General features: G+C 38.0%; 1 protein-coding gene across 1 annotated transcript; it reads right to left on the bottom strand.

Annotated features, from left to right (window-relative positions):
* Positions 1–594: 594 nt before the first annotated feature.
* Positions 595–9,063, bottom strand: LOC137594234 (muscarinic acetylcholine receptor M2-like). Its single transcript, XM_068313580.1, has 4 exons — positions 8,954–9,063; positions 3,748–3,972; positions 2,002–2,862; positions 595–1,014 (listed from the first exon to the last, which is right to left on the bottom strand). The coding sequence occupies exons 2-4, from the start codon at positions 3,916–3,918 to the stop codon at positions 703–705; spliced, it is 1,344 nt and encodes a 447-aa protein (XP_068169681.1). The 5' UTR covers positions 3,919–3,972; positions 8,954–9,063; the 3' UTR covers positions 595–702.
* Between the last annotated feature and the right edge of the window lie 6,094 nt (positions 9,064–15,157).

Genomic DNA, 15,157 nt, shown 5'->3' with positions numbered 1-15,157 from the left:
ATAACCATGCACACACACACTCACTCCTACGGGCAATTTGGGACCGGCCAATCAACCTCAAGCACATGCTTTTTTGGAGATGGGAGGAAGCCGGAGAACCCGGAGAGAACCCACGCAGACACGGGGAGAACACGCAAACTCCACAATAAGTGGGACTCGAACCCGGACCCGCCGTGTTGTGAGGGGCCACCGTGCCGCCGTTTGGAGAATCATGATATATATAGTGTATATATACTGTGTGTGTGTGTGTATATATATATATATATATATATATATATATATATATATATATACTGTATATATATGTATACTGTATATATATATATATATATATACTGTATATATATGTATACTGTATATATACACACAAACACATACACACATACATACATACATACATACATACATACATACATACATACATACATACATACATACATACATACATACATACATACATACATACATACATACATACATACATACATACATACATATATATACATAAACATGTTTAATGTCAGTAACTTTTATTTTCTTCAGCTGTAAGACTAATTTCATTAAAATAGAAATGAAAAGAAAGACTTACTGTGCAAGAAAAAGAAGATAACTATTCCATAAATTTACTTGTGTTGTGTCAATTTGCAAGATTCATTGGCATCATTTTGAATCCATCAGAAACATCCGTTGGTGTGTTCACCCTCACCGTGCTGAGCGTATGTTCTTGTACTGGCACAGGAGCAGGTGCTTGAAGGTGTTTTTGAAGGTGGCGTTGCACAAGGCGTAGCAGCCTGGGTTAATGGTGCTGTTGATGTAGCAAAGCCAGTAGCCGATGGTCCAGAGGGTGTTTGGGATGCAGACGGAGCAGAAGGTGTTGATAAGGACCATGACGTTGTACGGTGTCCATGTGACGACAAAAGCAACAAGGATCGCCATAATGGTGCGTGTCACCTTTTTCTCCCTGGAAGAGATGCCTTTCCTTTTCCACTTTGCTATAGCAGTCTGTTTTGTTACCTAGAATGGATAAAGTAAGGGAAGAGAAAAAATGTATTTATCTTTTTAAAACTATAATTTATTGGTATTATTTGTCCACAAGCTGTAAACAATGGACATCTATTAAAGCTGACGTAATAAATTCTCATAGTTGAAATGCACTGATGTCACTTTCCCACTGGCACATGGACGTTTACAGGAAGGAAGTCCATTGATTCTGATATTTCTAGGTACAGTATCTGATTTCAATCCCATGACAATACACAAAACAAAGTCTAAAGGCGTAGGAAAGCTTTGGGACTTTGAGGCAGCACTTGTTGGGGAAATTAAAGTGAAGCGGACACTAGTGGATATTCTGGTGTGTGAACAGGGTTGCACAAATAGCATCTCATTACAGCTTTGAGAGGCATAGTTACATATTGTGTTGATGTTCTCAATAATATTTGGATTGAGGGTGACATTGCCATCTACAGCATCCCTACATCTCGTATACAAGTTTTCATTTGCAGTCATTTTTGTTCATGATGACATCATTATTCTAAAAGTCATAAGATCGTTTGAGAAGAGTATTTTATCCTTAGAGGAAAAACATTTCATTGCAAATCCATTAATCCATTAAGACATTTCAGTTCATTGGTTTAAATCCCACGTATCCTGTCATAAATATGAATTTTGCCCCTTAAAAGTTATCTGAGCAAATACACCCTTTAAGGGAACGAGATTTTGCCCCTGCTGAATACTTCAGACATGAGATTTACGATGGTGTTAGAAATGAAAAATTCAGAGAATCACTAAAATGAATGAATGTCATCCACTGTGGACGACAAGTAGCTGTATTAAGCTTTGCACCAACACATTTAAGAGTTGAAATATTGAAATATAATTTTGAACTAAACTGATACTGCCATCCCTAATGGTAACAATTTGATAGTCTTGATTCTGATCAAATTTGTATTGTTCATTCGATTCCAATCACTATGTAGCGTTTCATCCATCAATCAAACTTACCTTAAACAGCGTCCTGGTGACCAAACTTTGTCTGTCAGCAGCTGAGTTCTCTGGGGAAGGAGGCTGTGTTTGGTTTGCCTTTTTCCCGCCATCTAAGACCGCCTGAACTGACTCAGGGACCGGGTCCTTAGATGTGGAAGGACGGATGCTGTCAGCTGAGGAGTCCATCTGCTCAGTTCTTTCCTCCTTACAGGGCCCACGTCCGTTCTGCTGCTGCTCCTTCTCTTTTCCATCCCCTGCCTCCTCCTGCACATCTCTTGGTGGGATGAAGACTTTCTGGCTCTCACATCCATCCTCCTGGCTGTGATAAGGACCTTCTCCTATACTGGTGCCTGAGGTCTTTCTGCTATCTCTCCTCATGCGACTACGACTGGCCTTGGAGATGCGCCAGTAGAGGTAGATCATGATTGCCACTGGTAGGTAGAAAGCGGCTATTGCTGTCCCAAATGTTACCGCCGGGTTTGAGAAGAACTGGATGTAGCATTCATCTGATGGGACGGTTCTCCCTCCTACAATGAACTGCCAGAACAAAATGGCTGGTGCCCACAGGATGAAGGACAACACCCAGGCTGCAGCGATCATCAAGCCTGCCATCTTGGTGCTACGCCGTGCCGGGTAGCTGAGCGGTTTGGTGACGCAGAAGTAACGGTCAAAACTGATGATCAGGAGGTTCATAACTGAGGCGTTGCTGACAACATAATCAACAGCCAACCACAGGTCACACACTACAGCTCCCAGGGGCCAGTAGCCAATCACAATATAGACAGTGTAAAGGTTCATTGAGCAGATGCCAATAATGAGATCTGCACAGGCCAGGCTGAACAGGAAGTAGTTGTTGACAGTCTGAAGGTTCCTGTTTACCTTTAGAGAAACAACAAGAAGCAGGCTGTCAGATTAAAGGAGATCTTTATCGTGCAATGTGATGTGAGTTTTCTCATCAGTAAAACAAGGAAGCATTGTCTGCCAGTCCTCTAAATATCTCATCAGATGTTCATCTGATCTGCTTCACAATTAGGAAGGGTGTACTGCTGAAGGCATTCAATGTGATACAACTTAGACAGGTGATACATTCAATTTTTATAACAAATGCATAACCTGGGTCCAGGGTTTGACTCAACCCAGTGAGGTAGATACATAAGAGACTATCTAAAGGATCAACAGTCAGAGAAATGGGCTAAGACAGTCACAGAAAAGTAATTTCACCTGATGTGCTCTAAAAAGACATAGACCAGTCCTTCTTAATTATTTTTTGTTACGCCCCCCTGGTAAGAAGAAAACAATTTGCGCCCCACCCCCCAACACACACAAACACTCCGCCGCAACTATAAATAACATCAATTGTCTATAAAATTGTTAAGTACACCTCTGCATAACATTGTACCCTTATTTACATTAAAGAAAGCAAAAAGGAAAAAGAAATATAGTTCAATTTATAACAAAGAATAATTTCATTAACATTATTTTTAGCCTATAACAGAAAAGTTTGAAGTGCATCAATTTGCTTGAATTTTTTTTTAAAAACTCGTTTAAACTGTAAACATTTTTGACCAACTTATTGCACCATTTGATACCGAAAAATAAAATAAAATAAAATCAATAAATAATAAAAAAAATTCACTATTTGTGAAACGCTGACATAAACAGATAATTAAACCTTGCAGGAGACATCTGTCCATGTTTCTCAACAGAAGCAGCAGCAGGTGCAGGAAGCTTAATCATACATTACAAAGAACAGAAAAGCCAAACCTTTATGGAGAGCATCACCAGGATATTTCCAATGACAGTGATCAGACTCAGAGATCCAGCCACCGCTATGATCAGGGCGATCTCCACAGCTGTGTATGGACTCCCAGAGAAGAAGCTGCCATTGTTGCTGATGCTGATATTGGTGGTGTGGAATGAATTCAGGGCCTCCATGTTGTTTTGTTTTTCAGATTTCCCAATCACAGAAGCTTCAGGCTTGAATCATAGCTGAATATGATAAACACACACATTACAAATTAATTTGCCTCTGTAATGCCCATTTATTCCTATTTATTCTGTGTTGTGCATTTATCTACCCGTTACAGTTGCAGATGCATTATCATGACTGGCTGTCAGCGTTTACACGTTTGGCAGGTGTTGGCGTGTTTTTGAGATTACGGTTTGGTCCAGGTGTGACAGAGGGACAGGTGAGCAAATAAAAGTTCCAACAGCTGTGTTTAAAAATATACCTCAGTGTCCTACATACTCTTATCGCAAATAACCTGAAACTGGTTTGGAGGTAAACACTTCCAATCTCCATGCCCTCTTTTATCTGTAAACTGTTTTGGTGTGATTGATTTACAGATGTGACCAGTTCAGTATGTTTGTATACATATTAAACTGGTCACATACATAGTTTTTAAACCCTAACCCATATCTTAAGTGACATAGAAATCTGGCCCCTGACCAAATCTGATGTGAAATGTTGAACGTTAATATCTATTGAGGTCATCTATGTCTGAGGAGAGTTCATTTACATCTCCTGTTTGGCCTTGAAAGTCACAATATACCATTTTGAGAGTATCTCATCTGAAAGAGAGCCAATTCAAAAGATGCCAATTTGTTATCTTGATCCTGCAGGTGCAGAAGAGTCATTTCCAAACAACATGTATGCTGCTTGATATGATACAGTACAGGTGCTGGTTTCAAAATTAGATTTTCATTTGGGAAACTGCATGAACTGCATGTGCATGAATGGATCTGTTACTATGTTATGTGTTTGTGCATTGAGAAGGATGTCCAGATAAACCTTAATGTAGCTTCTCTGAGGCTAAATATGAATTATCTACTGAACATTGTGCACATAGCTTTCTACTGGAGCAGCCAAAAAAATAACATTCATTTTACCATGATGTGCTTCTGACAAAGCACCTTCTAAACAACACAATACACGTCTACAGATCCCTGTTGTTTTGTTTTTGTTTTGTTTTGTTACTCTTGTTAAAAATGAGAAACATCAGGAATAGATCTGCAGCATACGCTGCATAACAATGTGATTTACTGATGTACTGTAATCAGAAAATCAATGTAAAGACACTTAGTCGAGACCACAGGGTTTGTTGGATGCTACTAAAACCCAGTAAGCGACTCCATTAGGCCACATGATAACATCATACTGTACCTGAGAGATGTTTCCTGCCTGCTCTTACAGACAGATGAAACTTCATTACAGCATATCTAACTCTATCACTCACTCATTGAAGACCCATTCTGGGTGTATTCTGTCACAGAGGAGAAAAGGATGGTATATCCTGGGTGGGGGTGGGGGGCTTAAGGGGTACAAGCATTGTGATGACATTCCCACAGTGAATTTAGAGTTACTGGTTAAGAACTCAACTCTCATTTGTGGACTAAATTAAGCTTCCCATACAGTGGGGTCTGTCTCTATGGCCTCTCTTTATGGAGGCCATATTCAGGCATTGTGACAGTACTGGTTAACAAAAAACCTCTAAGTTGGTAGGGAATCAATGTGACTCAGTTCCTTCAGAGCAGCAATGGAACTATAGGTCCCTTTCTACAAAAAATGTAGAACTATCAAGATAATGGATGTAAGTCTACAAAAATGATCGTGATTATTGAATTTTATTGATCCAAACAAATAGAAATGTGAAAAAAGATTACATCTGTAGTTGTGATAAACTGATTTTTAATCGTGTTCATTGTGATCTGACAGATGGTAAATTAGTATTTCTTTCAATATATCAAGTAACTATCTACAAGACTAACTTACAAATAGCAGGAATGCATTGCATTATGTATTGTGACAGGAGCAGAATAACTGTAAAACCTCTGCAATACGAAGTGGAGATCTGCTGATTCAACAGATAACAAAACTTATGGGTTCAGATGGGACAACCTCAAAAAGCTCACCTGGCTGACAACCAAAGATGATAATGAACACCAGACCTTATCTATTGGTCACAGCCAACCAACCATGACCTCCACCTAAAAAGTCATGTTTTAGCAATTGTTAAATATAGCATATACCTCAAAAGGAATTATTCAACGTTAATCATAGTTGTTGTCAGAAAACCATACTCTTTCTCTATAAATTTCATCACTGCTGCAAAACAAGAAGGTGATCAGCAATAGTCTCAGTCTTTTTAATATTATTAAATGCCAGGTCTTCAGCAGGCAAAGCATTTCATTCATGCTTTGATTATCAACCTTATATGAGTTGGAGCAGCACTTGGATTGATGATGTGCTTTTTCTGTCAGTTCTCTGAAGTAACAGTCAGTAAATGATGCCATGAATTTGGAACCTACTGTCTCAGTATTGTATAGGTTTTAGCAAATTTGCATTGAATCAGATCTGGTAATTTACAACTGCTTGCTTGTAAGTAAAGTGTCTCCAGTCCCTGCAAATATGATTTTTTCATTTGTCTTTAAATGAGCAATCTATGCAACTTGCAAACAATTAACCACGGACATGCATAAAACCTCCAGTTTTTGTTAGAATAATTTAAGAGGCTGTTTTTCAAAATCTTGCTTTCATGTTTGCAAGAGTTGTTTTCACGTTTTCCAGTCACTATTTTGACCACACAGCAGCATAGATGCTGCTCTTGAATTACATCCATTAAACACAGACAGTGAAAAAGATTTAGTCACATCATTATTAGATCTCAGCACTGCAATCAGCACAGTCAACGACAACATATTACCAGACAGACTGGAAACAGGGTCGGCCTTTCTGGAACTCTGCTAAATTTGGTTTGAATTCCATTTGAAGACAGGGGACACTTTGTGTTGTCATTACAAGAGTGGACAAAAATACAACTGTAGTTCCACAAAGCTCCTTTTCCAGGCCTCCCTACTGGCCATCAACTAGTTGTTCTGCCTAAGATTAAAGAAGTACCAAATATCTTGACATAAATAGATGACATAAATTTAGATGACATAAATTTATGCCATAATACCACAATGTGATGATCTGACAAGTAGACATAGTCCCATAAGTAATATAATTTCACAAACTAATGATTATATGCTGATAGGTTCTCTAGTTAATCCAAGAAAACCTGAAAAAGATTTTAAAACAATTTAATGTCAATGCTCAGATGCTCAGATCATATTGTATATGAACTTTAACGGACAAAGATCATTTAAGTCAAGACATGTCAAGTCAGTGTCCCACAAACATCCATGTTCACTTTGAACCCCAATATGATTAGATAATAGTTATTCAAGCATATTTTAATTGTATGTGTTAACAACGTGATGTGGTATTGATTGGTAACAGACTGTGACATCACTCCTGCTCACAAGTCCATTCTCAGGTCTTCCCTTTATTCACAGTAATAAGACCTGCATTACTGGACCTGTCTAATGCAGGGCTACTGGAGAGAGTCAGAGAGGCAGACAATATTTCTTTGACAGCCACAGAAACAGAGTAATTAGATCCAGCAGATGCTGCCTGCAACAGCTGTACCAGTAATATCCTTCTAGGATATAGTAGCGCTCATCTGGCATAAGCTTTAAAAACTCTACAATGTCTTTGACACCATGAGCGATACAGCAGTCGTCTGCAGAGTCAGTGGTTACCAGCAGACGAGGGGTTTGTTTGCAGAGACAAGAGCAGGTGTGGAAACACGGGAGCACATGGTTTCATCAAAAGGAGGCTTTAACGATGGAAGGGATCAAAGGGTGGCTCTTCTTAATTATTAGTTTTCTAGCTCGTAAACATATTTAATTATTTACTTTCTCAACATGTTTTTAAATCTGCAACATCATTTTAGATGTATGACTGCTGTCTAAACTCAGTCAGCAATCCAAAGCATCTAGATGTAAGATCTAAATTGTACAAGCAAAACAGAATTCACTGAACACACTTCCTCTCAAGCATAATTTGGGGTCGTACTCTGTTTGAATTTGGAAAATTGTTTTTCAAGGGAGCATTGTGAAGCAAAGGGTTCCTGGTTGCTAGTTGCTACAGTAACAGTAGATCTTGCATAAAAGGTTGCTGTGATTTCAGAGAAGTGTACTACATCTGAAGAGTGAGAAATTTTACATCAACCTGAGCTATGGCCTCACACAGCAATGTAACAGAGACAAGATAAAACCACTGAATGTCCTGTGAATCACTGCAGCAGAGCCAGGGAGAAAAAAGTGCAGAGAGATGACACCGATTAACCAAGGTAGGAGTTTCTTCAAAATCAAACTGAAATCATAAAGAAGAAAAACGTGAGTGATTCTGACGAGCTGTGGGTACTTTCCAAAAATCAGTGACAGCAATGCCACAGAAATAGAATGAAAACAGGACTAGGAGAGCTAATGATCAACAATAAAAAACAAACAAACCAGCAAACACAAAGACATGATGTGATACAGTTCTCACACACTGTTCTCAGAAAAAATTTGCTTGTTACAAATCGAATCTCTGTCTTGAATGCAAACATTATTTAACTGTGGGGATTCCTCTGGAGCATGGATATTGAAGAATTTAGAGACAGCATCTGATGCAGGCGGCTGATTGAAACCTTTTAGCTCAGAATACAGATGAAGATAAACATTTCTAGAGCAGCCTCAGGGAAACAGAACCCACATCTACTATATAATAGAAAATCACACAAGAAACAGAAACTGCCCATGAAGGATAAAGTTTCAATCGATATATTGGTATTACATTATATTCTTGGAATTTACCGGGTGATTTTTATCAATATTTTAATGTCCGTGTTATTTAAACACTTTATATTTGTGTTGATGACAATTACAATAATTTGCAGTTTTGATTTAGCATAGCTTAAATAAAGCCCGAGATTTTTCATAATTATTATTTGAAAAATGTTTTCTGTCTCTATTAGAATGATCTATGACTCAAGAGATGCCTCAGTTAGCGGATGTTAAAATCAGGTCCCAATTTTCTAAAAAAACAAAAGGCATCCTTACCTGCAGCTTGATAGTAAACCTGAGAGAAACACTTTCTTACCTTGTCTGCTGCTGTAGTTTGGTCCATTGTGCTCTCATCTGTGTCGACTTGGAGCAGAAAGGCAGAAGTTAACCCTACGTGGATGTCGCTCCTCCTCTGGCAAGAACCAGTGTGTGCCAATGTTTGTGTGTTGGAGACAGAAAGAGAGACTGACAGCCAGAGCAGGGAGGGGTTATGGGGGCTGTTAGCAACTGTTGTGTTATATCCCCTAAGAGGGGGTCACAGATTTGAATAACCAAGAGATACAGAGATATTTGTTTCAGGACCATGGAAAGCATTGGCTTCTCCAGCACAAACACATCATATCCTTCTGCATTGCAAAGCTGTAGGCGATTATGTGGACAGAAGTTTGAGTGGCTGTCAGATGAAATAAAATGGTAAAGTGCTATTAAAAAGAGGACAAAAGGAGAGGGTTGCACTGTAATTCTGTGGCTGCAGGACGTTAACCTTTAAGACTCTGTTGTTTTGACCTTTTAACCAAACCAGTGACGCAGTCTGCCCCAGTTGGAGGATGACCTTACTTTGATGGAATTGCCACAGAGAATAATGGCCCTTATCTGTAAAACAATTTTACAAATGAAAGAAGAATACTTCCAGCAAATAGGCACAAGCTAGGGACTTGAGAATGATTTGATATAAGAAAATACAACATGGTTTATTGTGTTCTTTCCAGACTTATGGTGCTCTGATCACATCAACTTTGGTCTGTTGGTCTGTAAGACTTCTCCACTTTTTATATTCTGGTTTATTTCTATGATTTAATGTTGTGTATCTATCAAATCATCCTTTTGTTAAACTGATGTGAATGTGCAGCAAGTATGTCGTACTAGATTCTCCTAGTGTGCCGTGGCCGTGAGCTTCATTTCCCCTCTGTGGCCATTTGTCATGAACACAAATCGATACAAATCTTTGACTGTCTCGTGTACATGTGTGTGTTTGGCTTAGTTTGGTTTCCTGTCTCCTAGAAGCTGATTTCCCCCCTGCATAGTCTTATTAATGATAATGCATTTCTAGAGTTATAAACAGAAATAGGTACAATATTTAAAAGTTTAATAGTTGCATACTTATTTGCTTTATTTTTTGATTTTGATGAGAACATTTATGTACGTCAAATTTCAAATTGTAGCCAGCAGATAGCTTACAATAGCATAGATTTAAAAATGTAGGGCTACTGCTATGGACTCAGGTTGCCTGGAAAAAATAACCTGTAAAATATTCCCTGGTTCATTCAATTCTCTCTGTTACTGAAGCTCATCTTGACCAGTTAGTTGAGTTGTTCATGCACTGACATACAACAGCATAACATCAAATCACAAAACAAAAACATTCTATTCTATTCTATTCTATTCTATTCTATTCTATTCTATTCTATTCTATTCTATTCTATTCTATTCTATTCTATTTCCCTATTCTGGTTGCAAACGAGTCAAAGAATCTATCATAACATAACACTCTTCAATCAGCTTTCATTTATAAACTCTATACTTCTACTTCTATGTCATCAGAATTCAAACCCTTAAACCAAAAATGGAATGAAAACAAAGCATGTATCAAACGGGATTATTCAGGAAACTTGTGTTTAGGCATACATACACTTAAATTATAATTGAAGTAAAACATTATGCTCTCTTTAGACCTGCTGGCAGTTGGGTTTTAGAAACTTTTCATGAAGGTATGGTCAGTTTTCACTGTTCGCTGTCATCTAAGCTAACTTACTATCTGCCATTAAATAACTATACAGACAGGGAGAAACCAAATGACTCGTTGGTTATTTTTTTCATCAGATCAAGAGCTATATTCATGAAGCATCGTCTGGTTCATGGTTTGCATGTTTGCTACTGAATGTGTCATTCATAAGGATCATCCAGTTGAATTCAGATCTCACTAACTACTGGCAATTGCTTTGCATGATACCATCCCATAACGACTTCCTTGCACAGACACCGACCACAGACTGCTAATATGAAGTAACACATTAAATATTTAATTCATCAAAGGCTTCATTCTTGTTTCATTGTGTCAGTGGGAATGTGGTTTCCGGCAGAACTACATAAAAACGAATCCACAGTCTAAATCCTAGCTCAGACTTATACCATGTTGGGCTGACTTATATAAAGTCATATATACATTTATGAGAAAAAATAAACGTGTTCAGAGTTGAAAGGAAGACAAACAGAAACTATAATGGACTTACTGCTGCAGGGCTCATGATGCGTATCACTACACAACACCAGTGAGTGATAAAAGCCATCATTCCTTGAACACACAAACACTTGTCTTTCACACAAAACCACCTCTGCCATCCTAAATTTTGTATTTACATGCATTTCCCATCTTCCTCTCTTTCTGGCACCATCTGAACCTAAGAGTATCACTGCAAGTTCCAACAAACATCCTTTAGTGTGTTACCCAGTACTCTTATGCACAAGGGAATAAAACTGCTAACAATGAAGCTCTCTCCCCATTACTATATGAAGCAAAACCCCAAGGCTGCACAGAAATGAGGTCATCTCATTGGAGTCTGAGCAGCTGTTTGAATGGAGAGGGGCCACACACAATAGCAGCCCTCTATTTAACACATCTGACAGCATGGCATTTTCTGAAATTCAGTCCTGCCTTCATTTTTTCAAAATAGCAAAGGAAATATCAGAAACAAGAAAGTAGTCAGATATCAGAAATCTCCAACCCCTGTTTCCCATGTAAAGCTCTCTTCTTCATTCAAGTTGACAGTGATCACACTTCATTCTCCATTTAACACACCTTCCTTTTCTAAACAAATCTGTAAAAGAGTCCATCTCCACAGGCAACTCATTGATGGTGCATTGTGGGTATTAGAGGATCCAGACCATGACTAAATCTAATGTATCACACCTTCAATCATCAGTCCTGTCCAAAGATATAGTGTATTGGATGTCTTGTGTGATCCTTTGTCTGTGACAGATGACCAATAAAACCATAACCTCCTTGCTGGAGCTGAAAAGAAACTATGTGCTTTGGGTGTTGCTTACATAATGATTGGATTAATTGTACCCTAATTACGTGATATTGATGACACATAGACTATATCGTCATTCTAAGCCTGGAGTGAATCATGACATTTTAATCTCCTTTGATGATTCATCAAACACTGGCTATGAATCACTCTTTGTCTGGGCCAGTTACGATTGGACCGCTTGAACTCAACTACTGTCATACGTTTAATAAAAACATGAAACTGGAAATTATTTAACCCCATGGCATCCTTTAGGGAAGACACTCACTAAATAATGGAGGACAGGTCCATTGGAATAAAATGTGTTAAAAGTCATATAAAATAAAATAAAATAAAAATGCAACAAGTACAACAGAGGTACATTTGTTATTATTGGCATAAAAGGTTTAATGTTCAAACTGATCAACATATTCAGGCTCAGTTGGAATTGTGGCCACCTGAAATCAACTTCACTTACCGATATTATGTTTTACGGTAATTATCCCCGTTTACAATTTTGCCATTAACATTTTAGCGCTAAACACATTCTATTAATGACCTCTAAAAACTGTAACGATGGTTTGAAAACCAGATTCTTCAACTCATATAGGTTAAAATAGATTCCATTTCTATGAAACATGGGAAATATTTACCTTTCATTTTGAATGCTAAAGTACCATACATAAGAAATTGTAAATTGTCATATTTAGGAAACACATGACCAGGCAGGCCTGTCTATAACAATATCTGAGACAGTGCTGAAGATAGTCATGATACTATGCTCCCAATGAGTTAACAACCTTAAATTGGTGTAAGGTCTCTTTAAAGTTTGAATTCAAGCTGAATAACAATTGTCAACTTTTAGAGACATGGATCATAATCACTTGCAAATTTTTCGTCTGAAATTGAGGTTAGATATAAATTTCTTCCATCTTCCACTTAGAACATAATGGAAGTGATGGTCAGTCACTTTTAGGATGCTTTTATGTACAGTACATCATGTATCTCACATGAATCTCTCTTACTGTTTACTTCAGGACTTTGCTGCCATCTAGAGGACAAACATCTTCCTTTCCTCTACATATATAAATATTAAAATATAAATAATGCAGAACAATGCAGGGATGCAAGCTGTGGCCAATATTTCAAACATGATCACCAATGTCTTTTCAGGTAGCTTTAGCTACATTTTTTCCCCCTACAATTTGTTCAGTTGTCACTGAAATGGCTGAATCATCATGATGTGATCTATCATTAGTATGTAGGCCAAAGGGTTCAGGCTGTCTCCTGAAAGATGTTCTGTGACATCATAAAAAGTTTATAATTATCCCCCTTAGTGATTATGTCAATAATGATAGCTTTGTTCAAATCAATGCTTTGTTGTCTGTTTTGTGCTGTCAGAGCAGCCAGTATGTAGTTAGATACAGGAACAATTCTGGACTGAATTATTTTTAATTTTATTTTTATTACATCCCGTTTCAAAGCAATGAGGTATTGTAATTGTCAGAGTTTGTGTGTTCGTCCATCCGTTCGTCTGTCGGTTCGTTATAGAAAGATGAAACAAGCAGATTACTTGGGCAGCAAAGAGGATGAAAATGAGAGGATGACCTTGACCTTAACAAAACTAGGTTAAGGTCAAATTTAAACTTTTGTACACTCAGGAACCGGATAAGATAAAAAGACGAGGGAGAAGACCAGTGTGAGTAAGACAGGAGATCAAATGAAAGTAGGTCAGAGCACTAGCTTTGATCTTTGACCTATGCAAGTAGGTCTGGTCAAAATTTTGGGTGCCGTGGGATGTTGCAGTCTGTGATTGTCTTGGTTCTAGTCATTATTATTATTTTATCATTGACACATCACAGTTTGAAGTGATATTTAAAGCATATAGAATGAAATGAGTTAAGTTCAAACACTATGAACTATATTTTTTGCAGCTGTAGTTGAGTGTAACACATGCACACACACAGTAATAAATCCCAATTGGAGGCCCTGGTGTCTGTTGAGCATAAGGAGCTTCAGAGTGCTGACACAAAGTTCTTTCTTTTCAACATTCAACTCACGCTCATGGGGTTCCATCACTTGACAGAGTTGAAATGTTTGGTGCAGCCTGCTGTGGTGGGGTGGAGGCTGAGGGGGTTGCTGGACACGATTTAGTCATGACAACAATAACATACAACCCTCTCCGTACCACGAAAACAACACCACCCCTTTGTGAACACTTTGCCTGTTTTTTCATTTGCTAATCATTATTTAAAAGGGTCCCCGCTCATGTGTGGAAAATCCTCCTATGTTCGCTTAGGGTGAGTTAGAAAAAATATGAGGTTAGTTTGCATGATGAGGTGAGCATCCACAATGGAAATTATATGCAAAGCGAGGATATGAATTCTGACCATATCTCTACCCTTTCCCACCCATCTACACATAAAACCATTCAGGGTACAGGTCACTTCAGGTCATATGACTTCTGATCAAACCAAAACAATGGAAAAAACCAAACATTTATTTGAATTTTACATCCCTTCATGCGTTGTGATTCGATAAACTGGTGACTTGTCCGGGGTGTACTCCACCTCTTTTGACTTTGCTTCTTCTCTCTATATCTGCTTGAGTTATGTCCGGGTTCTGCTAATGTGTGAGTGTTTGTTTGTCTTTGCACATCAGTCTATCTCATCAAACATCTCAGGAATGATTTCATCATTTATAAATTCATGTTCTATTCATTTCTGATGGACAGATTTCTGGTGTTCCTGGTCACAGAGTTCTTGGGCTGGAGATGAGCAATCATCCCCCAATCATTTGAATTTCTGGATGTGGTTATGGAGAGAGATTGACCACAGGTTGTAAACAAACGCTTAGTGAGCTTCTGCCCTTTCATTATCTGACAGGGATGATTCACGTGACACAGCAGTCATTCACCTTCATAACAAAATTGAAACTGATTGAACAAATTAAATCCCTGCTACAGAATTAATTCTTTAGGTTATTGTTTGTTCTGGACCTGTCCTCTCCATGCTCAAATTATCTTTGGATTATAACTCACAATTTAACCTAGGTTCACTATTTGATAAGGAGTAAAGATCCTATATGACCCTATGGAAATAAATATGTAATTATAACTGTGTATTTCTGAAGTTGGAATGACAAATACACTCATTGAATTTTCCAACTGAACCAAAGTAAAGACAGCTTAGAAATGTTAAGAAATGTTAAGAAAATCATGTGAAGCTGTTCAG

Source organism: Antennarius striatus, chromosome 4 (assembly GCF_040054535.1).
Source record: "Antennarius striatus isolate MH-2024 chromosome 4, ASM4005453v1, whole genome shotgun sequence".
Lineage (NCBI taxonomy): Eukaryota > Metazoa > Chordata > Actinopteri > Lophiiformes > Antennariidae > Antennarius > Antennarius striatus.
This window is presented reverse-complemented; position numbering and strand designations above follow the sequence as displayed.

Excerpts from the sequence above, each read along its gene's own strand:
- LOC137594234 (XM_068313580.1), bottom strand. The coding sequence starts at position 3,918 with ATGGAGGCCCTGAATTCATTCCACACCACCAATATCAGCATCAGCAAC. Across the intron at positions 2,863-3,747 it reads TGGTGATGCTCTCCATAAAG|GTAAACAGGAACCTTCAGAC; the intron begins GTTTGGCTTTTC and ends GTTTCTCTAAAG. Across the intron at positions 1,015-2,001 it reads TCACCAGGACGCTGTTTAAG|GTAACAAAACAGACTGCTAT; the intron begins GTAAGTTTGATT and ends TATCCATTCTAG.